The sequence below is a fragment of the Sus scrofa genome, chromosome 6 (assembly GCF_054392235.1).
Source record: "Sus scrofa isolate SSC_HxYL_T2T_F1_AM1 chromosome 6, Sscrofa_HxYL_maternal_Yorkshire_Landrace_v2.0, whole genome shotgun sequence".
NCBI lineage: Eukaryota > Metazoa > Chordata > Mammalia > Artiodactyla > Suidae > Sus > Sus scrofa.
Window position 1 is genome coordinate 169,849,806 of NC_139388.1, and position 26,160 is coordinate 169,875,965.

General features: G+C 47.1%; 1 protein-coding gene and 1 long non-coding RNA gene across 2 annotated transcripts in view; both read right to left on the reverse strand.

The window, feature by feature from the left end:
* MAST2 (microtubule associated serine/threonine kinase 2) overlaps nucleotides 1-26,160 on the reverse strand; it is a 212,218-nt gene that overhangs the window by 22,565 nt on the left and 163,493 nt on the right. The window contains 4 exon segments of the mRNA XM_021096724.2: nucleotides 1,268-1,422; nucleotides 1,664-1,742; nucleotides 3,498-3,518; nucleotides 7,034-7,109. Of these exon segments, the coding sequence (XP_020952383.2) occupies nucleotides 1,268-1,422; nucleotides 1,664-1,742; nucleotides 3,498-3,518; nucleotides 7,034-7,109 (331 nt within the window).
* On the reverse strand, nucleotides 15,826-23,846 carry LOC146403003 (uncharacterized). The gene is made up of 3 exons (XR_014808443.1): nucleotides 23,590-23,846; nucleotides 21,014-21,941; nucleotides 15,826-20,907 (listed from the first exon to the last, which is right to left on the reverse strand). It is a non-coding gene; the product is annotated as an uncharacterized LOC146403003 (long non-coding RNA).

Sequence of the window (26,160 nt, forward strand, 5' to 3'; positions counted from 1 at the left end):
CCGAATGGGTGGTTGAGTCCTAGCCAGTTTGGTGCCCCTGCCATGTGATGCCCGCTGAGCGAGCTTCAGAGCAGTTCCTCTCTGCCTCTTGTCCCTGCAGCGGGCCGGGGTCAGCCTGGCACGTTGCTGCACATTCCCAGGCGTCTTAGAGGAGTAACCCCCGGACTTCCCTGGGATTTGTAGTCCTCTGAATCTCAAACAGCCTAAGAGGTGCCCCAGTTTCTGTGCGGACTGTGGAGAGCACCACGATTCAGCCCTTCCTCCGTGTGAGACAGACAGACACGCGGCTCCCTGCTCACGCCCTTGTATGTCGGACCCTTTGCCCTGCAGTTCCGGTCGTCAACCCCGTCAATCGGAGCTTGAACCAGGCTTTGGGGTCTGGCTCAGCGCACTGCCGGACACTCACAGGGTAGGGTTAAGGTAGGGTTAGGGTTACCTGAGGGGATTCTTCCGGGAAGCACTGCCCCCCGGACCCCCTCCCTGAACGCGCTACCGACTTTTTATTTCCCAGCGACCCTGAGGAGCTGAACTCGGCTTTAGAGGCACGCTTGTTTTAACCTCTAGCCTCTTCTTTCACCGGGGATCTTGGCACAGATTTCCCACCCAACGCCAAAGAGAAGAGCTGATTTAATCTAAGGGATTCATAGATTAAATCAACTGGTCAGGCTTGTTTGGTCTGCTGAGTCCAGGTGATTCCGCGAAATGAGGCAGATTCAGATGGACATTTAGTTCTGCTTCTGCAATGGGCTTCTGCCCCGAGTCAACCAGTGGCTGTAGCAGCAACTTTTTGGCTGGCCTGGCTCATCTCTCCTGGGCCTCCGGGTTCTGCAGAGAGGTAACCATCAGAGCGGGTGACACCTCTTTTCCACTGGCTGGCGTCTACAGCACACGTCTCCTGCCAACTACTTCCAAGGGAAAAAGGGGACCCACCTGACAGCGTCCTCAGGTACCTCAGGGTGGTGAGCTGAGCTGTACCCAAAGCCAAAGTGTCTGAGCATCTCTGGACTTGACTCGTTCGCGCTGTGCCCATGTGCTATGCCCGGGTGGGCAGACTATGGCTCACAGACCAAGTCTGGCCCGCTGCCTGCTTTTAGAAAGTTTACGTAATGTCTGCGGGTGATTTTGTACAACAGCGGCTGCCTGAGACCGTCTAAGAAAGCATAAGTTCTTTTCTACGTGTGCTGCCCTTTAAGGGGTGCGTTTGCTGACTCCTGTGCTGTGCAGAGAAGCTCCACGGCACCTGGGCGGCAGGTCGAGGCGCCCTCACCTGAGGCTGCGGGAGCGGGGCCGCAGGGCCGGGGACTGCCGGCCCTCCTCATCCGGGACGCTCTCTGTGCTGAAATGCTTCGTCAGAAAGTGCAGCTCGTCGGCTGTGGGCTGGAAGGGCAACTGGTGCAGCTTTTCCTGCGAGGAGCATGATGACTGGAGGGGACAGTGTTGAAAGAAGGCATTACAGACCTGTCGGAGGCAGTCCAGGAGCAGGGACTAAAAGCGGCCAGGGGCTCCCCAGTCAGCGTAAGCCCGAAGTCTCCCCACGGGGCCTTGTCCCCCAGCAACCTCTGGCTTTGGAGGAAAAGCTGAGAATGACTTGGGCACACCGCAGGGACAGGGAGCAATAACCTGCAGGGAAGGAGGAGGTACGGCCACAGATCTGGCTGCTTACTGAGACAGTGGAGCTGGGAGTGTTGGTTCCGTAGCCCGAAGAAGGCAAAGAGGCCAAAGACCAGCGCCGTCCATCCGTCCTACGAACGAAAAGCGTGTTAGGCTGTTCCCACCTGACCCTGCCCGAGCCCAGGACCTGCCTGTTTTTGCATCAGCTTTTGTTGGGCCGTTGGTTCACAAAGGCTCTTCCTTGTCTCGAGACAGCTGGTGCTTTCGTATCTCTCTCCTACATGGGGCCTACTGCTGTGTGTTTACCACTGCAAAGACAGACGTCTCTGACTAGAAAGAGTCCGTGACTTGAAATAAGTCTATCTGTTATACGATGCTATGGTTTTGGAAAAAAATCTTTATACTCTCAATTTATCCACTTTCAGCAAGGACAAAGGACTCCAGGTAAAGGCATCAGCACAAGGAGAGAACTGCCACTAAAATCCTCTTTTGCTTTTTGAAGGCTTCATTTGAAGGGCCTTTGGCGTTGACAACCAGGCCACAGGGTTGACAACCAGGAAGAAGTGGAACAACCATCTGAGTCCAAGGATGAAATCAAGAAATGGCAAACAGCCAAAGGCTACCCAGGACCCACCAGGACTCATAAATCCAGTCTTTGAGAAGGCTTGCCAAAGAGCGACAGCAACCTTATCCAAGAGGGGTGAGGTGGCAGAGCCTTGGCTGTGCCTGAGACTTTGCGGCAGGCTTCCTGCTGCTCTTGAGAGGATGCCCCCTACAGCTCTGTCCACAGAGAGCACAGTGATTTGCTTTGCTGTGGAGAAGGAAGATCAAGCAGGTGTCTGGTCTGAAGCTTTGATAACAGGGACAAGTGATCCTATCCTGCACTGTGGGGTCTGTTGTCACACAAGTGTGCTTTCCTGCGCTGCGTGGGGCTACTTCGCCTGCACTAAGTAAGAGAAAAACTGCAGAACCTTGGAACGCTGGCAGTGGAGGCCCTTTAGAAGTTAAGTTCGAGTCGCTCAATCTTCAGGGACAACATTAAGGCCTGGAGACCCGGGTAAACTGTCCCAGGCTTCACAGTTAAGGAGGGGGTGTGGGCGCAGAGAGGAAGAAGGAGAACGAGGACTCAGTCTTGCCAGGGCTCCTCTTCCGGTCGGAAGCACTCGTCCCACCCCCGCCAGCACGGAGCAGCTCTCCCTGTGGTTTCTGGGAGGGAGAGCCGGGATGCATGCCGCATGCACAAGACTCAACTTCATGCGCCCCGGCCGCCCGTTCTGCTGGAACCCAGTCTCTGAGGCAGAGGAATGGCCAGGAGGCTGCTCAAACACGGTATTCTGTCTGATCGCCCTGTTGGCTCTGAGAGCTCTACGCAAGGAAGCAAGCCAATCCCAGGAAAAGGAGCTCCGCCAAGATGGGACTAGTCTCACTCAGGGAGGCATTTCCCAAACCCTGTCAAATACACTTCTCCATAGTGGATTTCCCGCCTCCATACAGACACGGAAACCAACTGCATGACAGCCACTCTTCTGTAAACCGAGAGCAGGGACACCAGAAGCACTGCTACAGGACACCTGCATCTCCTCCGCCTGGTCATTCCACTGGGGGCTGCGTGGCGCTGCGGCAACGAGAGTGATCTGTCCCCACGCTCAGAGGCCTAGAACTGTCCAGCGGTCCTGCCTCCAAGCATATGAGCACAGAGCCTTGGTTCCAGCAGGTGGAGGGGCTCCCTCAGGGCCTCTTTGCTAGACATGAAAGGCCGAACATTCACACCCGCAGTCGGAGAAGACTCATCACAGCCAGTTCTCACCAAGCACAGCCCTCAAACCATACTGTCTGGCCATGCATAGCGGTCTCCCAGCCCCTTGCCCCGTCGCGTCGGCTATTACCTGTCTGCTCTGTGGCCATGGCTGTAGTGAAAAGACACACATGAAAGTGAGAACCAAAGAAAACCACAGAGGCTGATCTGCTTGAGCCTGGCATTTGCTCTAGCTTGGCAGAGGCAAACTTGTTTAGGAATATGTGGAAGTCAGACGTGAAACTGCACACTATGGGGCTATCCTGGAGTTCCTGCTGGGGTGTAGCAGGCTAAGGATCCGGCGTTGGCACAGCTGTGGCTCGGATTCAATCCCTGGCCCAGGAACTTCCATATGCCACCAGTGCCGGGGGGGGGGGGAGTCTATCTTGAGCGTTTCATTAAATCTGCCTTTTGTGTGATATTCCAAACTAACGTGATGCTATAAAGCCCAAGCCTGACCTCAGTGCTGAGAAACGCCCTTCCTGAGCACCCTGTTTGGCAGCGTTGACGTCGTCCTCTCTGCCCCCACCCACCCCCAGCAGGAGCGAGCTGCTTCTCCTACGATGCTGGTAAGGCAACAGCCCAGGGTGCTGTGCTCCACTCATGTAACTCAGACTTCATGCCGCCTGGCACAGACCTGTGTGGCTCTCAATGGTAACGACAGGCCCCCAAACCCCCAGCTGATCCCACTCCTAAGGTACAGAGAATGAAGCAGACACAAGGGTAGCAAAAGAACGTGCTAGTCCCTCTGCCTGGATTGGTCTACACACCTGTGCCCTCATCCCCATGGTGCCAGATTCCTTATTCTTCAGGTCAGCTTAAAAGCCAGTCCTTCTGAGGCCTTACGTGACCAGCCGGCATAGACTCTCCAGCCTGAGTACCCTCCTGTGCATTCAGGCAGGTCACGTGCTTGTCACAGGTTGTACCTATCTGTTTTCTCGTCCATTATTCCTCCCCACTGCCCATTCAGTCAGTACGCACGGAGGGAGTGCACGCTTCATACCAGCACACACAGTCTTTAACAGATTAAAGCATCTCTATTAAAGGTGCTTTGATCCTGGCTGAGGGCAGGTAGAAAACAAACAAATAAGAAAATACAGTCAGCCCTCGACAGCCCTGGGGTGTCGAATCTGCAGAGTCAACCAACCCTGAGTCAAAACTACTGAGGCGAAGGAGTTTCCGGGCAGCCTAGGAGCTAAGGATTCAGTGTGGTCACTGCTGTGGCTCAGCTTTGATCTCTGGCCCAGGAACTTCCACAGGCTACAGGTGCAGCCAAAAAAAAAAAAAGAGAAAAATTCAGGGAAAAAAAAAACCCCAGAATATTCCAAAAAGCCAAATTTGAATTTGTCAGCCAACTATTTACATAGCATTTACATTGTATTGGGTATTAAAAGTAATCCAGAGATGATTTAACGCGAAGGAGAGGATGTGCGTACATTATACTCCAACGTTATGCCATTTTATACAAGGGACTTGAGCATCCGGGGATTTTCACATCTGCGAGGGTCCCGGAGCCAATCCGCTCTCGATACGATGGACGAATGCGTCAGGTAGGGAAGAGTACGCGTTTCAAACTAGAACTGGATGATTTGCTAGAGAATGACGATGGGGTTCCTCTACACTGCCGTGTGAGGGAAGGCCTCGGGGAGCTGACGTTCAAGATGAGAAATAAAGACAAGAACGGCTTAACTCAGCGAAGACCTGAGGGAACAGCATTCCTTCAAAGAGAACAAGGACTCTACCAAGTTTCTAAAAGTTCGGGCTCTCTCTATAGTGTTACCACTATATATATAACTAAGCACCTAGGAGAGTGCCCGGGCTCACTGGGTGCTCAGTTAATGTTTACAGAACAAAGGGGAGATGACTCGATGCCACTTAGAGAGACTGGTCCCAAGTCTTGCTGTCCCAGCTCAGACCACATCTGAGGCTGCAGTTTACACACAATCAAAGCAGGAAGTCTGGGCTAAATCAGACGTTCCAGCTGGGCTGGAAAAACAAATACACACACCCAGCATATTCACATAGTATAAGAATTCCAACCTGGATTCTTGTTAGCTAACCGGAAGTTACACAGGGTAGGAGAGGTGAGTCCACGGGACACACTCTGATGGTACATGTATGCTTTTTTTTTTTTTTTTAAATTGAATCTGAGCCACAGCTTCGGCAACGCTGCATCTTTAACCCACTGCACCACAGTGGGAACTCTTGGTAATATATGTTTTGAACAAGGCATTTGGGTCGGGGGGGTGGGGGCACCCAAGTCAGCCATCAAACTTCTCCCAATCTGTCCACATCCTTTTCAGCTACACAGACTCCTGGAGACGAAGGGGGTGGATTTCTTCTCTGTCGCCATTTGAATAACTGAGTTAATGCTATTTCAGGAATTTTTTTCTTTTTCTGTTATCTCTGTTTTTTTTTTTTTTTTTGTCTTTTGTTGTTGTTGTTGTTGTTGCTATTTCTTGGGCCGCTCCCGCGGCATATGGAGGTTCCCAGGCTAGGGGTTGAATCGGAGCTGTAGCCACCGGCCTACGCCAGAGCCACAGCAACGCAGGATCCGAGCCGCGTCTGCGACCTACACCACAGCTCACGGCAACGCCAGATCGTTAACCCACTGAGCAAGGGCAGGGACCGAACCCGCAACCTCATGGTTCCTAGTCGGATTCGTTAACCACTGCGCCACGACGGGAACTCCTGTTATCTCTGTTTTAAAGGTAGCCTTGAGTACAGAAACTGCTCAGGTCTCAAACTGCATATATCCATAATATGCAGTCTCAAACGGCACTCTATCCACTAGAGGCTCTAAATCTGGAGCCATGATTTTTCTGGAGGTCTGCATGCCAAAGGCTGACTCTACCCAAGAGTATTTTTTAAAATAAAAATAAAAAATAAAATGAAAGAACAAGAACTCAGCCACGAAAGAATTTTAGAGCTATCCTGAAAAGTAAATCATTTATATATGAAGCCTTGGTGTGTGGTTTGGTTGGACTCCGGTCCATCAGCTCAGTACTCCTCCAGAGGCCCAGTCAGAGCTTGGCAATGGGCTGAGCCGCCAGGTTTGCTACCACGTGCCGGAGATCAGTTTAGATCACTTCCAGAAAGGAGTGAGAGCTGAGGAATGCAAGCATGGCTCTGCGACACACCACATCTTTTGAAATTCATGGGAGGCGAAGTGGAGACCGGGTATGCCTCCTGGAAGGCACAAATGGCCCCTTCCAGCTCCCTGGAACTAGCCGACATAAAGAGTATACCTTGGGTCCTCCTGGCAGGAGAGCCCATTTTCTCATTCCTCGCTCTAGGCTGGCCCTCGCTGAGCGTGTGATGTTGGGAGCACCCCCTGCAGACCAGGGGCTTGCGCTCAGGATCGTAAAATAAATAAAATAAAATACACCCACTTCCACTATCTTCTTGCCCATTTGGACATTCACAGGCAAACACCTAGGGTGTCTGGCAAGCAAACTTGAGATGAAGCGACTGCGACCCGGGTGAGGAGAGCAGGGCGGGACTTCGATGGTTGTGGACCAAGTCACTCTCGGAAGGGCGGCGCCTCAAAGGCCGAAGGTGCCGTTTGACTGACCTCACGCGAGGGTCACACGTGTTCACCAGAAAGGAACTGTTCTCTTAACTTACCTACGGGCAGGAACGAAGGAAAAGTGAGCAGGTGCGCTTGGAGAGAAATTCCGGGGGCTATCCAAAGGACTGCTACCTGTGGGGAGGGAAGGAAAAGAAGCCTCTGTGAGGTCTGCTTCTGAGGAGGGCTGAGGTGACAACCTGGGGAAGAAATCAGGCCCGAGACGGGCAATCAGCACATGAGGTTGTGTTTCCAGGCCCGTCGTCAGTTTAATGAGTCTCTGCAGAGAGAGTCTGGCAGCTCAGAGGCATCTCCCTTGTTCCCAAGTTATCTGGAACCATCTATGTTTCTCAGGCATCTGTTCCAGATTTAGCAGCACCTTGATAATTTCCTGCCCTCCTAGGAACACCTCAGGTTTCAATCTGCCTCCTCAAGTTAACCCAGCTTCCCAAAGGCTTGAACTCTTCCAGCACAGCTGGCACGGCCAAATGCTCAACCATTTTTCAAAGCGCAATGGGACTCGTGGTCTGAAGGTCTCTTGCACACACATCTCTGCACACTGCTAACAAGGGGCTCACCCAGAAATATGTGTGCTGAAGGGGAAGTGGGGAAGCAGTGCTCCTTCAACAGGTCACACACAAGGCCCCCACGCCGCAGGGCAGGCCCACCCTCTTCAGTGCAGTAATTATCTCCATCTCTGTTTTACTTTTCACATGTCCCCTAAAATGTGCAAATTTATAGCTCAGACACTTTGAACCAAACTGGACTTACCTTTGAGCTAGGGACAACGACTCTCAAACCTAAGCCTGCCACACTTCTCTGGGCTACCTTCCAGCTGAAGGCTGGCATGTAGGAGCCCTGAGCTGGCAGAAGCTGTCAACGTTTCTACCCAGAAGGCCGTGGTGAAGCAAGCACCTTACTCCGTGACGTGCTGACCAGTCTGCCGGTCCCTGGCCACCTCCCCGCTTCCGTGCTCACCTCTATGAACCAACACTGGCTGTGTGGAGCTGTAGCTCCCCAGGGACCTGGCAGTTCAGCATTCTGCCCTGGCTACTCCTTGGATGGTTTATTTTCTATACAGGCTATGAATGTTCCAAGTGCCATAAAGCTGCCAATTGTTTCTCGTTATCTCCATTTAACGGGTGTGGATAGCACATACTGTCTTTCTGTACGGATCTTGGAAAAACCAGCCTCTCAAACAATGCCCCACTCCCACCCGCACCGACGCAGCACCTCCATATCAATTATACAAAAACACTCTCTTTGGCAGAACTACTGAAGAACGGGCCTTTTCAGCTTCTGCTCGTCCCCTTCCTTGACTGGGAGCCCTGGTGAGGTGCACAACCCTACGCGGTAGATCTGCTCTCAACCTAGTACCCACTCTGGGTTTCTCGTACTTGGGGTCCAGGGCTACTGCCTACAAGCTGCTTCCACCTCCTGGCTAGCACATGCCAGCAGGGTGTGAGAAAAGTGATGAGGAGGAGCTGTCTCCTTGGGCAGGACTTGAAAGAAGCAAAGAGTTCCTTATGTGGCCCAGTGGGCTGAGAACCTGACTAGTGTCCATGAGGATTTGGGTTCGATCCCCGGCCTCGATCAGTGGGTTAAGGATCCAGCGTTGCCACAAGCTGTGGCATAGATGACGAATGCGGCCTCATTCCTCCGTTGCTGGGGCTGTGGCTACGCCGGCAGCTGCAGCTGATTTGACCCCCAGCCTGGGAACTTCCATATGCCGAAGGTGCAGCCCTAAAAAGAAAGAAAAGAACCAGCCAAAAAAAGAGACTTGTGAGGTCTGGGAGGGTCCCACATGTAAAACTTTCAGTGCCTGCTCTCCATGGAGTCTAGATAAAAAAAAATAAAAAATAAAATCTGCAAAAATCAATCAGTAAACCCCACTATATTAACAGGCCAACAAAGAAAAACCATTATATCATCACATTGGACACAAAAAAGCATTTGACAAAAATTCAGTAACCAATAACCTAGTTTCAAATATTACAAATTCAGTAACCAATAACCTAATTTTCTCCAAACTAGGAACAGAAGAAAACATTCTTAAATTGTTAAGCGGCATCTACGACAAACCTATAGTTAACATTTCCTTAATGGTGAAGACAGAATGCTCTACGATCAGAAATGAGGCAAGGATGCTAACGCTATAGCTGTTCCCATTCAGAGCTGTACCGGAGGCCCTAGTGAATGAAATAAGGCAATAAAGAGAATAAAAATCACCTCGATTGGAAAGGAAGAAATAAAACTGTATTTATTCATAGATTGTCTATGTGACAGAATCTATAATAATGTTCCTCAAAACAGGCAATTTTAGCAAGGCTGCAGGATATAAGGTCAACATACAAAAATCTATTGTATTTCCACATGTTAGCAATAACCAGAAATTGCAAATAAAAATGATACCATTTACTGCATTAAAAATACGGAATGCTTAAGAGGTAAACCTGAAAAAGATGCATCAGAGCTATACAAATCAGGGTCAAGAGAAATTAAAGACGGTCTGAATAAATGGGGAAATATCCCACGTGTAAGAAGATTCAGGACTGCCAAGACGTCAGTTTCCCCTTAACTGATGGACGGGTTCAGAATAATCCAAATCAAAATCCCAGCTGCCTTGAAAAAAGTTAAGACTCTTTCTGGAGCAGTTTTAGGTGTATAGCAAAAATGAGCAGAAGGTACAGAGATGTTCTCTGTATGGCCTGCCTCACGCACGCACAGCCTTCCCGCCGGCTGCCTTTGGGACAAGCTGCTTTTAAAATTCACTCGGAAAAGCAAAGGACAAGAAGCCAGACCAGAAAAAGAGTCCATACCATGCGAATCCAATTAGACTAAAATTCTATAAAATTCAGACTAATCTGTAAGGGACAGAACGCAGATCAATGGTTGCCTGGAGGCGGAAGGAGCTGTAAATGGACACGTGGGGACTGTGGGCCACGATGGATATAGGTACCGTTTCAGTAGTGGTACTCATTCCACAAAATTATCAAAATGTATGCTTTAAAACAAATATTTAAAAATGAAATTGTGTTTAGTTCATTCATGTTATACCATTTTTCACTCTTTTGAGTGTGTTATGACTGAAGATGGTTCACGTTTTTAGAAATCTTAGGTCTTTCACAGTTGGGTTTTTAAATTTAGATTTTGAGATTGGTTTTACTATAGATGGAAAATAAACCTCACCAAGACGCATAGCTTCCAATCAAAGAAGTGTATTAATGGTTCTGTTTTTTAGATCATGATACTTGGGTTTTTTTTTTCGTTTACAGCCGCACCGCAGTGCAGCATACAGAAGTTCCCGGGCCAGGGATCCAATCTGAGCTGGAGCTGCGACCCACTGCCGCCGTAATGCCAGATCCTCAACCCACAGAGCCCGGTCCGGGATCAAGCCAGCATCCTCCACAGAGACAAGCTGGATGATTAGCCCCTTGCCTCGGAGCAGAAACCCCATCATGCTACTCGTCTTTCAGTTCCACCCAGAGGGCGATAAAAAATTTCTACCTTCTGTGACATTCAGCAGTTTTTCTTGGAAACTAATGGAAAGACGCATCTTTTTTTTTAAACAAGTGGTTCAAAATCTATTGAACTTGGAAGATAAGGATATTCTATTTCCAATGTTTTTAAAAAATGGTAATTTACCTGTTTCAATAGGTGGCATCATTTTGGTCAATAAAAACACATACAGATGGGAACCTTTCAAAATATCCATTTTCAAAATGCTCTCTCTCTGGCACAAACGTCTTTCAAAATGCAGCCACTTTTTCATTCATTGTTAAAATGTCACTTTCACCCTGAAGGAATAGCCAAGGGTATTTGCCTTCCCCGACCCGCTCAAATATCTCCTAGGCAGTATCCTACTAAAAATCATTTGTTAGCACAAAAAAGGTCAGCAAATTTGGAACACTTCGACATTTTTAAAAGGAAACTGCATTACATCACTTAGTCTAACCTTTTAAGTAACTTGCCACGAGACAACCAGTAAATTTCCCTCTTATACCCAATTTTCCAAAAGTCCCTCAACACCATTTCAGAAGGAACTGTAGCAATTCGCCTGTGAGCTGTGGCATGCGGCAGCGCGCCGAGGGGAACGACGGACTGCGGGTGTACAGTGGAACACCACACGGTGTCCGTGATGTTAGGTACAAATTCAGACACAGTCTGACAAATGGATCTAATGAGTACAGCAAAGCCTGTGGGGGTTTTCTGGGGTCTTTTTAGGGCTGTACCCGTGGCATGTGAAAGTTCCCAGGGAGTTCCTGTCGTGGTGCAGCGGAAATGAACCCGACTAGGAGCCATGAGGTTGCAGGTTCGATCCCTGGCCTCGCTCCGTGGGTTAAGGATCCAGCATTGCCGTGAGCTGTGGTGTAGGTCGCAGATGCGGCTCATATCTGGGGTTGCTGTGGCTGTGGTGTAGGCCACAATCGAGGCCATGGATCTAACCTGCATCTCCATGAATGCTAGTTGGGTTTGTTACTACTGAGCCACAATGGGAACTCCCTAGTAAAGCTTAATTTAATCATCATTTTTCATGATAAAAAGTAAGCAGTTTTTATATTTTCCCCTCACACCCAAGTACATCAGCTTTTAGAGAACCACTGTGGTGAATGCTGCTATTTGAAAATTCTAAGTAGTAGAAAGGTACAAAGCAATCAGAAAAAATGCCCAGCTTTGGAGTTCCCACTGTGGCACAGCAGAAACGAACCTGACTAGGAACCATGAGGTTGTGGGTTCAATCCCTGGCCCTGCTCCGTGGGTTAAGGATCTGGCGTTGCCGTGAGCTGTGGTGTAGGTCGCAGTCACAGCTCAGATGCCGCGTTGCTATGGCTGTGACGTAGGCCAGCAGCTACAGCTCCGATTCGACCCCTAGCCTGGGAACCTCCATATGCCACGGGTGCGGCCCTAAAAGGCAAAAAAAAAAAAAAAGTCCAGCTTCAAAATTTCGTAGACTGAGTAGAAAGAGGAAAGGAATTAGGGGGTTTCTTCATTAAGTCAGTCAAAGGCAAGGTGACTAAGGACTCCAGAAAGCCATAGTAAAGTCAGACCGCATTCGCCCAGAATTAGTTTATAACAGCTTCTGCATAAAAGGCGTCTTCTGAGTCTTAATAACTGGGTATGTCCTCTTTCCCCTCTGCCTGTTTTCAAACCCTTGATGGCATCTACCAGAATTAAGGGCAACATATGGTACATCTTTATTCCAGTGTCAGGGAGGTAAGTACTTGCTACTTCGTCGGTTATTGAGATTTATACATTTGTTCACTAGAATGTTCTAGAGCTGGTTCACAATTCCACGTCTAATATACCAAATATGGCCAACGTCAGAGAGAGGAAACTGGCTTCCAAGTTATGGGGCAGTTGCCAGGACAGAGCCAAAAACAGATCTGTATGTGTGTGATTATAATCTTTGGCAAAAAGCGTCTGTGATTCAGGAGTAAATAATGATGCATTCCTACTACCTGGAAGCTGATGACATAACAGATTATAAAAGCATTTCTCCCAACAGGTCAGGCTCCAAAACAGTTTTCCAAAGGTACTCTTCTGACACTAACTAGGTGTACTGCAATTCAGTTCCGACACCAACCACACAGAGTTAGCACAGAACCAACAGGTTAAGGGCAAAGTCCTTAACGAGTCTGCCTCACTTCCTGCTTCAGCCATAAAACGTGGGAGGAGGGAGGTGCTTGTACTTCTGACCTACAGTGATTATAAATTTGGAGGTTTCCAGCTGCAATAATTCACTAGAATGACTCACAGAACTCAGAAAGTGTTCTATGTATCATTACAGTTTTACTAGAAAGTGTGTACAGGGGTGAAGTCGGGAATGAATGCAGAGCTGCTGTGCCCCCTCCTTGTAGAATCTAGACCCCTGGCCCTCCCAGTACATAAATGTGTTCACCAACCAGGAAACTCTGCTCTGAGCTTCAGTGTCTACAGTTTTCATGGGAGTTCCCCCTACCACATAACTCATTAAATCACCGGCAACACAAGCGAACTCAATCTCCAGCTCCTGTCTCCTCCCCAGGAGGTTGGGCTGGACAAAAGCCCCAATTTTCTAATCATGTGGTTGGTTTTCCTGGTGACCAGCCACCATTCTGACGCTACAGGGGGCCACCATGCGTTGCCTCAGCAGCAGTCACAAAGACGCGATCACTCAGGAAGTTCCAAGGTTTCTAGAAGCTCTGTGACAGGAACCTGGGATTAAGACCAGGGAAACTGTTCATCATACAGAAACTGTGGCCGAAGAAGTCTATGCTGCCTTTATTGTCTTTTCTCTATTTTTCCAACAGTCCTTTTACCAAGAGGCCAAACACTACTACTGTGAAGACCGTGACAATAAAATCAATAATTGGAATTGGTCGTCTTTTGAAGGAAGATCAGGATGGTAGAATAGTAACATTTTGAAGAAAATATCTAAGTTGACCCTTCTTACTGACTTAATAGTCACAAGTTCTGACCCCAGAAAAATCCTATCATTGAAAAGAACTTTTCCTTAAAAACAGCTAGAAATAGGAGTTCCCGTCGTGGCGCAGTGGTTAACGAATCCGACTAGGAACCATGAGGTTGCGGGTTTGGTCCCTGCCCTTGCTCAGTGGGTTAACGATCCAGCGTTGCCGTGAGCTGTGGTGTAGGTTGCAGACGAGGCTCGGATCCCGCGTTGCTGTGGCTCTGGCGTAGGCTGGTGGCTACAGCTCCGATTCAACCCCTAGCCAGGGAACCTCCATATGCCGCAGGAGCGGCCCAAGAAATAGCAACAACAACAACAACAACAACAAAAGACAAAAGACAAAAAAAAAAAAAAAAAAAAAAAAAAAAAAACAGCTAGCAATAGCTCAACAGGACAAAAAATCTAGTAGAAAACCTAGCAACCCGGAAAAAGCAGACCTTCTCAACTCTACCAAGCAGTTTAACGGTTGAAAAGAAACAGTTCAAAGACAAATAATCATCCATCCCAGAGACACAAATTATAACAACACATATAAACAAACAGAACAGGGAGCAGTCAGTTGACCTTTAACCAGCTGCTTCATTTCCAGGTTTAACTGGCTATAAAGAAACACGATTATATAGCAAGCGCTTGCATAAATACCATCCAGGTTAACAACAGGTCATCTTCCCATCCAAACTCCTCCCCACCCCAGCAAACGTAATCACTGCCCTGACTTTTACAGCAATCACTTCCTTATAGCTTTACCAACTAAGTATGTATCTCTAGATACTTTAGTTTTTCAATTTAAAAAACTGAGATACAGGAGTTCCCATGGTGGCACACCGGAAAGTAATCCAATTAGTAACCGTGAGGTTACCGGTTCGATCCCTGGCCTTGCTCAGTGGGTTAAGGATGTGGTGTTGCCATGAGCAGTGGTGTAGGTCGCAGACATGGCTCGGATCCCGCATTGCTGTGGCTGTGGCGTAGGCCAGCAGCTGTAGTTCCGTTTGGACCCCTAACCTTGGAATCTCTATATGCCATGGGTGCTGCTCTAAAAAAATAAAAAGTTGAGATATAATCCACACACCATAAAATTCGCCACTGTAACGTGCACAGTGTGGCCGTTTTAGCGTATTGGCGCAGTTTTGCAACCAGCACCACTACCTATTTCCAGAGCATTTCTTTATCACTCAAAAAAGAAACGACCTGTTAGCAGTCACTCCTCACACTCCCTCCCGAAGGCCCTGGCGACCACTGACCCTTCTGTTCCTGTGGAATTGCCTATCCGGGACATTTTCTAGAAATGGAATCACAAAATATGTGACCTTTTGTGCTCCAGTTTATCTATTTTCAAACTTTACCTGAGAAAGCGCCAGACCGTTTTTTTCAAACAATTTATAGTTCCACCAGTGGTACTTAAGTATTCGTAGTGTTTCGCATACCTATCTATACTTGGTTTTATTTTAATTTAAGCCATGTTTGATGGTCATATAATGGTATTTCGCTGTGATTTTATTTTGCATTTCCAGAGATACCAATGAGATTAAAGTATCTTGTATGGAGTTCCCGTCGTGGCGCAGTGGTTAACAAATCCGACTAGGAACCATGAGGTTGCGGGTTCGGTCCCTGCCCTTGCTCAGTGGGTTAATGATCCGGCGTTGCCGTGAGCTGTGGTGTAGGTTGCAGATGCGGCTCGGATCCTGCGTTGCTGTGGCTCTGGCGTAGGCCGGTAGCTACAGCTCCGATTAGACCCCTAGCTTGGGAACCTCCATATGCCGCTGGAGCGGCCCAAGAAATAGCAAAAAGACAAAAAAAAAAAAAAAAAAAAAAAGTATCTTGTATATTCATTGGCCATTTAGGTTGCTTTTGTGAATTGCCTGTTCAAATCTCTTGGCCATTTTTTTCTTTCTTTCTTTTTTTTTTTTTTTTTTTTTTTTTTTGAGGGCTGCACCTGAGGCACATGGAGGTTTCCAGGCTAGGGGTCTAATCGGAGCTGAGGCTGCCAGCCTATGCCACAGCCACAGCCATGCTGGATCCGAGCCGCGTCTACAACCTACACCACAGCTCACGGCAACGCTGATCCTTAACCCACCGAGTGAGGCCAGGGATCGAACCTGAAACCTCATGGTTCCTAGTTGGATTCATTTCTGCAGAGCCATGACAGGAACTTCTTGGCCCTTTTTTCAATTGTACTATCTTTTTATTGACTTACTGGAGGTGTTTCCCCCTCCTCCACCGACCCAGGCACCACCAGGGAACTCCTGGAGTTCTTCAAAAGTTCTGAATCCAAGCCCTTTGTCAGTTTTAAGTGTCATAATTATCTTCTCCCATTGTATGGCTTGACTTTTCACAGTATCTTTTGGTGACTAGAAATTCTTAATTTCAATGTGGTCAAATGTCTCACCCTTTCCCTTCATGTTCTTTTTTTTTTTTACTTTTTTTTTTTTCCCCACTGTACAGCAAGGGGATCAAGTTATCCTTACATGCACACATTACAATTACATTTTTTTCCCACCCTTTGTTCTGTTGCGACACCTTCATGTTCTTTGTTTAAAAAAATGAAGATGTTCTACCATATACCTTCCAAAAGTTTAGCGTTTTGGCTTTTAGATTTAAATCTATAATCCATGTATACCAAATTGTCATGTGTAAACTTCAAATATTTTACGATTTTTTTGGCCACATCCATGGCACATGGAAGTTCCAGGGGGGAGGAACTTAAGCTGCAGGTGTGACCTAGGTTGCAGCTACAGCAATGCCAGCTCCTTTACCCACTGCACCAGGCCTGTGATCCAACCGGTGCCACCAAGGAGACAAGCTGGGTCATTAACCCACAGCACCACGTCAGGAACTCCTAAATATCTTACACTTTTATTTGTCCATTATACCTACTGAAGCTGATAAAAAAGTCTACAATTCACCTAGAATTGTTTTTTGTGAAGGAAGGTAAGCCTTTCGATTTCTCCATGTGGAGATCCAGCTGTCCCAGTGTCATCTCTGTCATAAACCAAGTGTCCCTACGTGTATGGATGTGCTTCTGGGGTCTTCCTTCTCCTTCCCTTAAGTCTTCTCTTTGATATTCCTTATTTAAGTTAAGGATATCACTGCTCATTAGTCACCCAGCCAGGAAATCTGGAGACAATCAGTACCAACCCTGCCGATTTGATCTCATAAATGTTTCCATATTCCTATCTTTTCTCCATTTCTAACACCCCTTACATCTTGACATTGGCCAGGGCTTCTGACTGGCCTCGCAAATGCCAGCGTATCTTTCCTCTCATATTCCCAAGCACCCTGGACATCAAGGTAGGAGAGCCCTTAACGAACCGGGGGACATGACCGAGTAAGGACAGCTTGCTTTCACACACCCTCCGTCCCCCTGGGCCTGAAGGCGGAGTGGGGATCCTGCTGGTTCTTCACTTTCTCTTCCAGGCACCTTCCAGCTCTACTTCCCTCTTAAAATCAAGACTGATCAGTGACTTGTCCACACCGGGGTCTAAAAGGCATTTCAAACAATAGACGTAAGGGTTCCTGGAACCAAATGACTGCTTTCGGGGGGATGAAGTTTCTAGATGGCACAAGGGAGAAAGATTGGGATAGTGCTTGGAGAGCAGAAAGAATGAAACTAAAATTATGGAGACAAGGTCTAGAGTCTGGATCGGTCCAGGGAGTATGAGACTGAAGTGGCGTGGAGGAGACGCTCACTGGACGGTGGGCGTTCAGTGAACTCCAAGTCCTAAGCACCAAAAAGATCTTCAGCATCAATGTACTGAAACCACTAAGACTAACAGAGGAGGCGCTCCCGCTGTGGCGCAGCAGAAACGAATCCGACTAGGAACCGTGAGGGTGCGGTTCGATCCTTGGCCTTGCTCAGTGGGTTAAGGATCCAGTGTTGCCGTGAGCTATGGTGCAGGTCTCAGACATGGCTTGGATCCTGCGTTGCTGTGGCTCTGGCGTAGGCCTGGGAGTCTCCATATGCCGTGGAAGTGGCCCTAAAAAGACCAAAAATAAATAAATAACAGAGGAGTTAGAACCGAAGAGTAAAAGTGAGTCAAGAATTAAGGTATTTATAGCTGCAATGATGGGGAGTAAGAGATACAATTTAATAGTATAATATTCAAAGCTTTGGGAAATTAGGAAGAAGAGAGGGAGAATCATGAAAAGACAAGCGAGACATCTACCCTTCCTTCCAAGCTCAATGGTAGGAGGTCATGAGAGAGGTCAGAGGTAGGAGTTAACATTTAAGAGGGCTGCAGACACTGTTCTAACCCTTCGCTCTCCCCTAGGATTTCATCAGAAGACTGAGCATAGAAGTTCTTGTTGTGGCTCACTGGGTTAAGGACTTGACATTTTCTCTGTAAGGATGCACGTTGGATCCTTGGCCTTGTTCAGTGGGTTAAGGATCTGATGTTGCCATAAACTGCAGTGCAGGTCACCGATGCGGCTGGGATCTGGTGTTGCCATGGCTGTGGAGTGGGCCTCAGCCGCAGCTCCAGTTTGACACCTTGCCCGGGAACTTCCATATGCTGCAGGTTCAGCCATAAAAAGAAAAAGGAAAAGGACCGAGCATATAGGAGATTTTGCTGATGATAGACTATGAATTCCAGAAGGTACACTGGAAGAGTTTCAAGAGTCAGTGAGGGATGAGAAGGAGTCAAAAAGGGAATATTTGGAGATTTACAGGAACTAAGAATGTAGGAGATGGGGAGTTCCCACTGTGGTGCAGTGGGTTAATGATCCTCCTTATCTCTGTGGAGGCACTGGTTCGATTCCCAGCCCAGCTCATTGGGTTAAGAATCTGTTAAACTTTGCATTGCTGCAGCGGTGGCCTAGTTGGCAGCGCCAGCTCAGATTTGATTCCTGGCTTAGGCACTTCCATATTCAGCTGAAAAAGGAAAAAGAATAAAGAAAAGAAAAAGAAAAAGAATGTAGGAGACAGAAGGGGTGACTAACTGGGGCTTCCTATGGTGGTTGACATAAACGGGGATACGGGATAACGAAATTAGCTTCAGAGGAGTCAAGGCAGATAGAGGTTAGGGGGCTGCAAGGGTTAGCGAGTAAAGAGAGGAGGCTTAGCGGGGATTTTGCTCCTGACCCTGGAAGACAGGGCTCAGGGCTTAAGGAAGACAGTACTTCTGGTCCCAATATACTAGTTTAAAATCAGATGATACCTAACAAGTTTCATATAAATATGCATCGTCACTGATCTGCTAATCTTATTCTGAAAACGTGAACCGGCAAGTTCATGCCTACATATGATTTTCAGAGAATCTTTATGCATATATACGAAAAGAACACGAGAAAGGATATTTTGGGCAACATTGACCCTAATAGGGAAAAATTTAAAACAATCTAAATGTCTGTGCTAGTTACCAATTTAGTATCTCTCAACTCCAAATTCAGCCATTAATACCCGCTCTGCCATAGAGGGAATTCCTTCAGGCATTTCCCTTATAGTGAACACAATGTTAAACTTTCTCGGTAGAGGGCGCTGGAGGGACGATGTAGAAGGAAGAGTCTCCCTTCCTTGCAGTCAGGAGTGAGGCAGTGAGGACAGGCAGGGGTGCTCTGACCTAGTCGCATCCTGGCAATCTTGCATCCCTGACCTGACCTGCGATCACCTTTCCGCAGCCCTCCCTGCAAGGCTGCTGAATGCCCCAGGCATGCCCACACCAGTCCCGCTCCCTCTGCTTGTCTGGTGCACTCAACCCCTGCCTCCTAGCTTCGTCTTCCACCTCGTTCCCAAGGGATATAATACACTCCACGTCTCCTACTCTCTGTGCAGGCTCGGGTGCTAGCTGACGTGCCGGTGCTCCAGAGGGCTGCTTCCTGATTGCCCAGTGACTGGACGAGCCTTGGCCTGGGCCAGCCAGCACACGTCGACAGCCTCCAGGGGGCTACAACCATGTCTTCTCCAAAAGGGTCTGAATCTAGTTCAGAGGAAGTCTGAATTCGGTGTAGAGAGCCTTCTCACCAGGTTTGTTCTCTCCTGAGTATCTTTTCCTCAACTCTAGGGCACCCTTATCGGGTTCCTTTCCATCTTGAAGTTACTCTTTTATTGTCAGAGTTAATAATTCTATTAAACTTCAGTTGTTTAAATCACTGCGTGGTCACCTGATTAGGCCCAGACTGAGATACTATCCATCAATAAGAAAATTAATGTGTAAATTGTTACACAACATAATACGCTACAGGTAATAAAAATAAATGAACTAACTTCCCATTTACGGTCTGGCACATCAGGAGTTTAGAAGTGCTGCTGCATCCTATCAACAAGTAAAAAGCTGAACAAACCAAAAAGCAAACTCTCAGAACTGTCAGAGAAGGGAAGTCCCAGGGCAAACCACTGCTCTCAAAATGAGAGAGAGAGAGAGAGAGAGAGAGAGAGAGAGAGAGAGAGAGAGGGAGAGATGCAGAGAATCACAACGCAACCCAGCAGAAACCCAGGAGCAGACTACCCGGGCAGCAGCACCAAGGCAGGGAAACCTGAACTGTGATCCATGAACTGCCAGAGGCTCGGCGTACACAGCTTTGAGCGTTAAAAACCCCCAGGGGCGCAGTCACGGAGGGGCCCCCCACCACCTGGAGTTTCACCTACGGGACTCCTGCCGGAGCCTCCGAGGGAAGGTCTGAGAAAACTCCCCTCACGCTTCTAGCACGGAGAGGGGTAAAGGGACCATTCTGGAATACATGGGCATTCCTCGCTTCTTAACACGGCCTGCCCTCCGGAGAAACTATTTTACCAGAGCGTCGCCTTCTGGGGTTTGACCAGAGCCCACCCGACCTGGGAGAGGGAGACGGCGAACTCCAGCCGCTTCCAGCCACATCGCACCCAGGGCTGGAGGAGAACTCAGAGCAGTGGTGTGTTCGCAGTCCAAGGCACAGGCTCCCCGAGAGACTGAGGACGACAGAGCACTCAGCCCGCCGACGCCTCACCGCTGCGTTGCTCGAGGCCTAGTTATAGCATTTCTTTCACCCAGTACCCCACGGCTGCCTTTCAACCCAAACTACGAGGCATCCTGAAAGGCAAAAAACACAGTCCAAAGAGACTGAACAAGCAGCAGAACCAGTCAGATATGATAGGAATGTGGGAATTAACAGAGCAAATTTTTTTTTAAAAAAAAGGAACCTATGATTAATATGCTAAGGGCTTTGACGGAAAAAGTAGACAACAGTGAGAACAGATGGATAATATAAGCAGAGAGAGAGAAATGCGAAGAAAGCAGCAGAAACGCTAGAGGTCAAAAGCACTGCAATAGAATTTAAAGTGTCTTTGAAAAGCTCATTAATGGAACTGACCCAGTTGGGAAAAGAATCTCTGACCTTAAGGATATGATATCAGAACTCTAAAAACTAAAAAGGAAAGAGGGGGAAAAAAAAAAAAAAAGGACTGAAATTAATAGAAGAGAATATCCAAGAACTACGAGAACAACTAGGAAAGACACATGTAATGGAAATAGCAGGAGAAATAGAAATTTTTTTTTTTTCTTTTTAGGGCCACACCTGCAGCATATGGAAGTTCCAGGACTAGTGGTTGAATCAGAGCTGCAGCTGCTGGCCTACACCACAGCCACAGCAACAGGGGATCTGAGCCACATCTGCAACCTACACTGCAGCTTGAGGCAATGCTGGATCCTTAACCCACCAAACGAGGCCAAGGATTGAACCCACATCCTCTTGGATACTAGTCAGGTTCTTAACCTACTGAACCACAACGGGGAACTCCCCAGAAGAAATATTTGAAACAATAATGACCAATAATTTCCCCACATTAATGTCAGACACCAAACCACAGATTCAGGAAACTCAGAGAACACCAAGAAGGATTCAATGTGAAAAAAAGTACATGTAGGCATATCACATTCCAACTTTGAAAAAACCAAAGACAATGAAAAAATCCTGAAAGAAACCAGAGGGAAAAAACATCTTACGTATAGAGAAGGAAAAGATAAAAATTATATTCTGTTTCTCAGACACTCTGCAAACAAGGGAGTTGAGAGAAAAAACAAAAAAACAAAAAACCAACTAACCTAAAATTCTGTGCCCTGCGATACTACCTTTCAAAAGTGAAGGGGAAATCAAGACTTTCTCAGACAAACAAAAATTGAGGGAATCTGTTGCCAGCAGACCTGCCTGATAAAGACTGTTAAAAGTTCTGAGAGAAGGCAAATGATACAGATCAGGAACTTGGATCTACATAAAGGAAAAGCATTAGAGATGGAATAAGTGAAGGCAAAACGAAAACTTTGATGTTTTATATTCCTAACTGATTTAACAGATAACAGATTATTCAAAATAAGAACAGCAAAAATATATTCAAGTAGGTATTTTTATGTGTCTATTTCATATGCTTAGGGGTAAGTAAAATGAAAGCCTGCAATCATACAAAGGAGAGCAGGGAAGAATTAGGATTGTTGGCTATTATAAGGTATTTACAAGACCTGTGAAGCAATAGAATGTTATCTGAAAACGGGCTTGGATTATCTGTAAATGTACACTGCAAACCCTAAAACATACACAAGGAGTTCCCATTGTGGCTCAGTGGTAACAAACCTGACTAGTATCCATGAGGATGCGGGTTCGATTCCCGGCCCCGCTCAGAGGGTTAAGTATCCAGCATTGCTATTAGCCATGGTGTAGGTCTCAGACTCGGCTTGGATCCCGCGTTGCTGTGGCTGTGGTATAGGCTGGCAGCTGTAGCTCCAATTTGACCCCTAGCCTGGCAACTTCCACATGCTGCTGGTGTGGTCCTAAAAAGACAAAAATTAACTAATTTAAAAAACACATACAAAAAGGAAAATACGGGGGTTCCCGTCGTGGCGCAGTGGTTAACGAATCCGACTAGGAACCATGAGGTCGCGGGTTCGGTCCCTGCCCTTGCTCAGTGGGTTAAGGATCCGGCGTTGCCGTGAGCTGTGGTGTAGGTTGCAGACGTGGCTCGGATCCCGCGTTGCTGTGGCTCTGGCGTAGGCCGGTGGCTACAGCTCCGATTCAACCCCTAGCCTGGGAACCTCCATATGCCGCGGAAGCGGCCCAAGAGATAGCAACAACAACAACAACAAAAAAAAAAAAAAAGAAAAAAAAAAAAAAAAAAGGAAAATACAACTGATATGCTAACAAAGGAGAGAATATGGAATCATATAAAATGCCCTACTAAAAACCATGAAAGAGAGAAAAAGGGTAGAAGAGAAAAATAGGAAAAAAGACCAAGGCAAAAAAAGGAAAACAGTAGCAAATATGGTAGATACTAATCCAACTATATCAAGAATCACCTTAGGAGTTCCTGTTGTGGCTCAGTGGTAGTGAGCCCGACTAGGATCCATGAGGATGCGGGTTCAATCCCTGGCCCTGCTCAGTAAATTAAAGGATCTGGCATTGCTGTCAGCCATGGTGTAGGTCACAGACACAGCTCAGATTCCGCATTGCTGTGGCTGTGGCGTAGGCTCTGATTCAACCCTTAGCCTGGGAATTTCTACATGCCACAGGTTTGGCCCTAAAAAGTAAAAACAAACAAACAAACAACAAAAACCTGGTTCTTTGAAAAGATCAACAAAATGGACATGCCCCTAGTGAGGCTAACTAAGGGGAAAAAGGCGAAGACATAAGTCACTAACAGCAGAAATGAAAGAGGGGCAGCATTACAGACTCCATGGTACTAAAAGGATAATAAAGAAATATGAACAACTATATGCCCACGAATTTGATTAAATACTTAAAAGATAAACCTGCTAAATCTTACACAAGAAGAAACAGACAATCTGAATAGGCTTATATTTATTAAGGAAATTTAATCACTATTTAATGCCTTTCCACAGCAGAAAGCACCAGGCCCAGATAGGTTCACTTGCGAATTCCACCAAAACATTCAAGAAATTATACCAACTCTCCACAATCTCTTCTAGAAGACAGAGGCAGAAAGAACTGGGAACTTCCACATGCTACAGGTGGGCCCTAAAAAGGCAAAAGACATAAAAACAAAAAAATCTTTGAGCAAATTAGGAATAGAAAGCTGAAAGAGAATGAGTATGTGCATACATATAACTGAATCACTTTGTTGTACAGCAGAAATTATCACAACTTTGTAAATTAACAGAAGAGAGAGCCAGAAACAGACCCATATAAATATAATTAACTGATGTTTGACAAAGAAGCAAATTACAATAGAAAAAAGATAGGAGTTCCTACTGTGGCACAACGGGGTTGGCTGTGTCTCTGGAGTGCTAGGATGTAGCTTCGACTCCTTCCCGGCACAGTGGGTTGGGGATTCAGTGTTGCAGTGTCTGTGACATGACATGGGTCACAAATGCAATCTGGTCCCTGGCCCAGGAACTCCATATGCTGCTATAGGGTGGCCAAAAAAGGAAAAAAAGAGTCTTTTCCAACAAATACTGCAAGAACAACTGGACAGCCATATGCAAAAAAAAAAAAAAAAAAAAAAAAAGACATAAGATTTTCATAAAAATTAACTCAAAATGGAGCACAGACTGAGTTCGCATTGTAGCTTAGTGGGTTAAAAACCCGACCAGTATCCATGAGGATACAGGTTCAATCCCTGGCCTCACTCAGTGGATCTGGTGTTGCCATAAGCTGTGGCGTAGGTTGTAGACACAGCTCAGATCTGGCATATGCCAGCAGCTGCAGCTCTGGTTTGATCACTAGCCTGGGACTTCCATATGCCATTGATGTGGACCTAAAAAGAAAAACAAAAAACAAAAGACAAAAAAACAGGATTAGAGACCTAAACATAAGACACAAAACTATAAAACTCCTAGAAAAGGCAGTTCCCGTTGTGGTGCAGCAGAAACAAATAGGACTAGTATCCATGAGGACGCGGGTTCTATCCCTGGCCTCACTCAGTGGGTTGGGGATTTGGTGTTGCTCTGAGCTGCTGTGAGCAGATGTGGCTCAGATCCTGCATTGCTGTGGCTGTGGTGTAGGCCGGCAGCTGTAGCTCCAATGGGACCCCTAGCCTGGGAACCCCCACATGCTGCAGGCACAGCCCTAAAAAGCAAAAACAGAACAAAAAACAAACAAACAAACAAAAACTCTCCTAGATGATAACACAGGGAAAAACCTTGATGACCTGGGGCAGGACAATGACATTTGAGATGCAATACCAGATGGATCTAAAAACTTCTGCTCAAAAAAAAAAGGGAGTTCCCGTCGTGGCTCAGTGGTTAACGAATCCAACTAGGAACCATGGGGTTGCGGGTTCCATCCCTGGCCTTGCTCAGTGGGTTAAGGATCCAGCGTTTTAGATAAATAAATAAATAAAAATAAAACTGCTCTAGGAGTTCCCACTGTGGCACAGCAGGTTAATGACCTGGCATTGTCTCTGCAGTGGCTTGGGGTTGCTGCTGAAGCACAGGTTTGATCCCTGGCCCGGTTCAGTGAGTTAAGGATCTGGTGTTGCTGCAGCTGTGGCTTGGATTCTATTCCTGGCCTGGGAACTTCCATATGCCATGAGTACAGTCAAAAACAAAAACAAAACTACTTTAAAAAACAGTTTATTAAATTAAAAAAAAGCAAAACAATGAACTAGGAAGGTTCCATTCCCAGAATGGCTTAGTAAGTGCCTCCTGAACTGACCTTACTGTAGTTATAATCTATAATATTTAATATTGAACTGAACTGTACAGAATAAACGAACCTACTTTCAATTCAACAGGCCCCATACTTTCTAACAAATTCCAAACTTCAAAGTGAAAATAACAAGTCTTAGAATATCCTGTGGACCCACATATCAAAAGGTGTAAGATTCGAGAATCTGATAATGAAGTTTGCTCAGTACGGAACAATTAGTGCTGCCTTTCGCAGCATCTGGTTAAGCATAGAGGCTATGGCCACAAAAAGGGCTTTTAAACCAATTCTTCCTCCCTGGGTCTGAGGCCTGCCTAGAATTTCTGCAGTGATTTAAGGAGAGATGACAATGATGATATAGCTGACATGTGTGTAGTACCAAGCGTGTTATACCTATTACAAAGCAGAGTCACAGACCTGGGCAGGCCAAAAAGGCCAGATGATGCGCTCAATCAAAGCTCCTTGAGCAGAAAAGATTTAGTCCCAAACTCCGTCAGGAATCCAAACAGACAGATAATCACGTCGGAGCGAGGTGGCCAGTAGCAATCACTGCCAGGTGCTCACATTACAGTTGTGAAACTATGTTCACGGTCTAGACGTGCTAAATCCACTCTGATACATGGAAAGGCCAGGTCAGATACAGGCGGAGCCTTTAGAAAGTTCATGGCTAGAAGGCACCATGTGAGCTAACACATAACCCAGCCAGTCCGGGCGTGGGGGGAAGTATCTACGCATGACGAGAGCTTTGCTTTAAAAGCCAAGTAGGTCTCAAGTCCCCTGGGTCTCCCTGGGCTCTTGGTGACGTGAGGCAGTTTGGTTTGATGTGATTCTTGGAGAAGGGCCGTGCTGGATCTGAGTAAAGTGAGACCCTTCTCCCAAGGACAAAGATAAGTTTCATAATCACCCGACTCCCAGGGTATCGCCCCCCCTTTTTTTTTGGCTTTTTAGGGCCACGCCTGCAGCACATGGAGGTTCCCAGGTTGAATCACAGCTATAGCCGCTGGCCTACACCACAGCCACAGCAACACCAGATCCGAGCCGCATCTGCAACCTCACCACAGCTCACGGCAATGCCGGATCTTTAACCCACTGAGCGAGGCCAGGGATCGAACCCGCAACCTCATGGTTCCTAGTCGGATTCGTCTCCACTGGGCCACGACGGGAACTCCCTCAGGG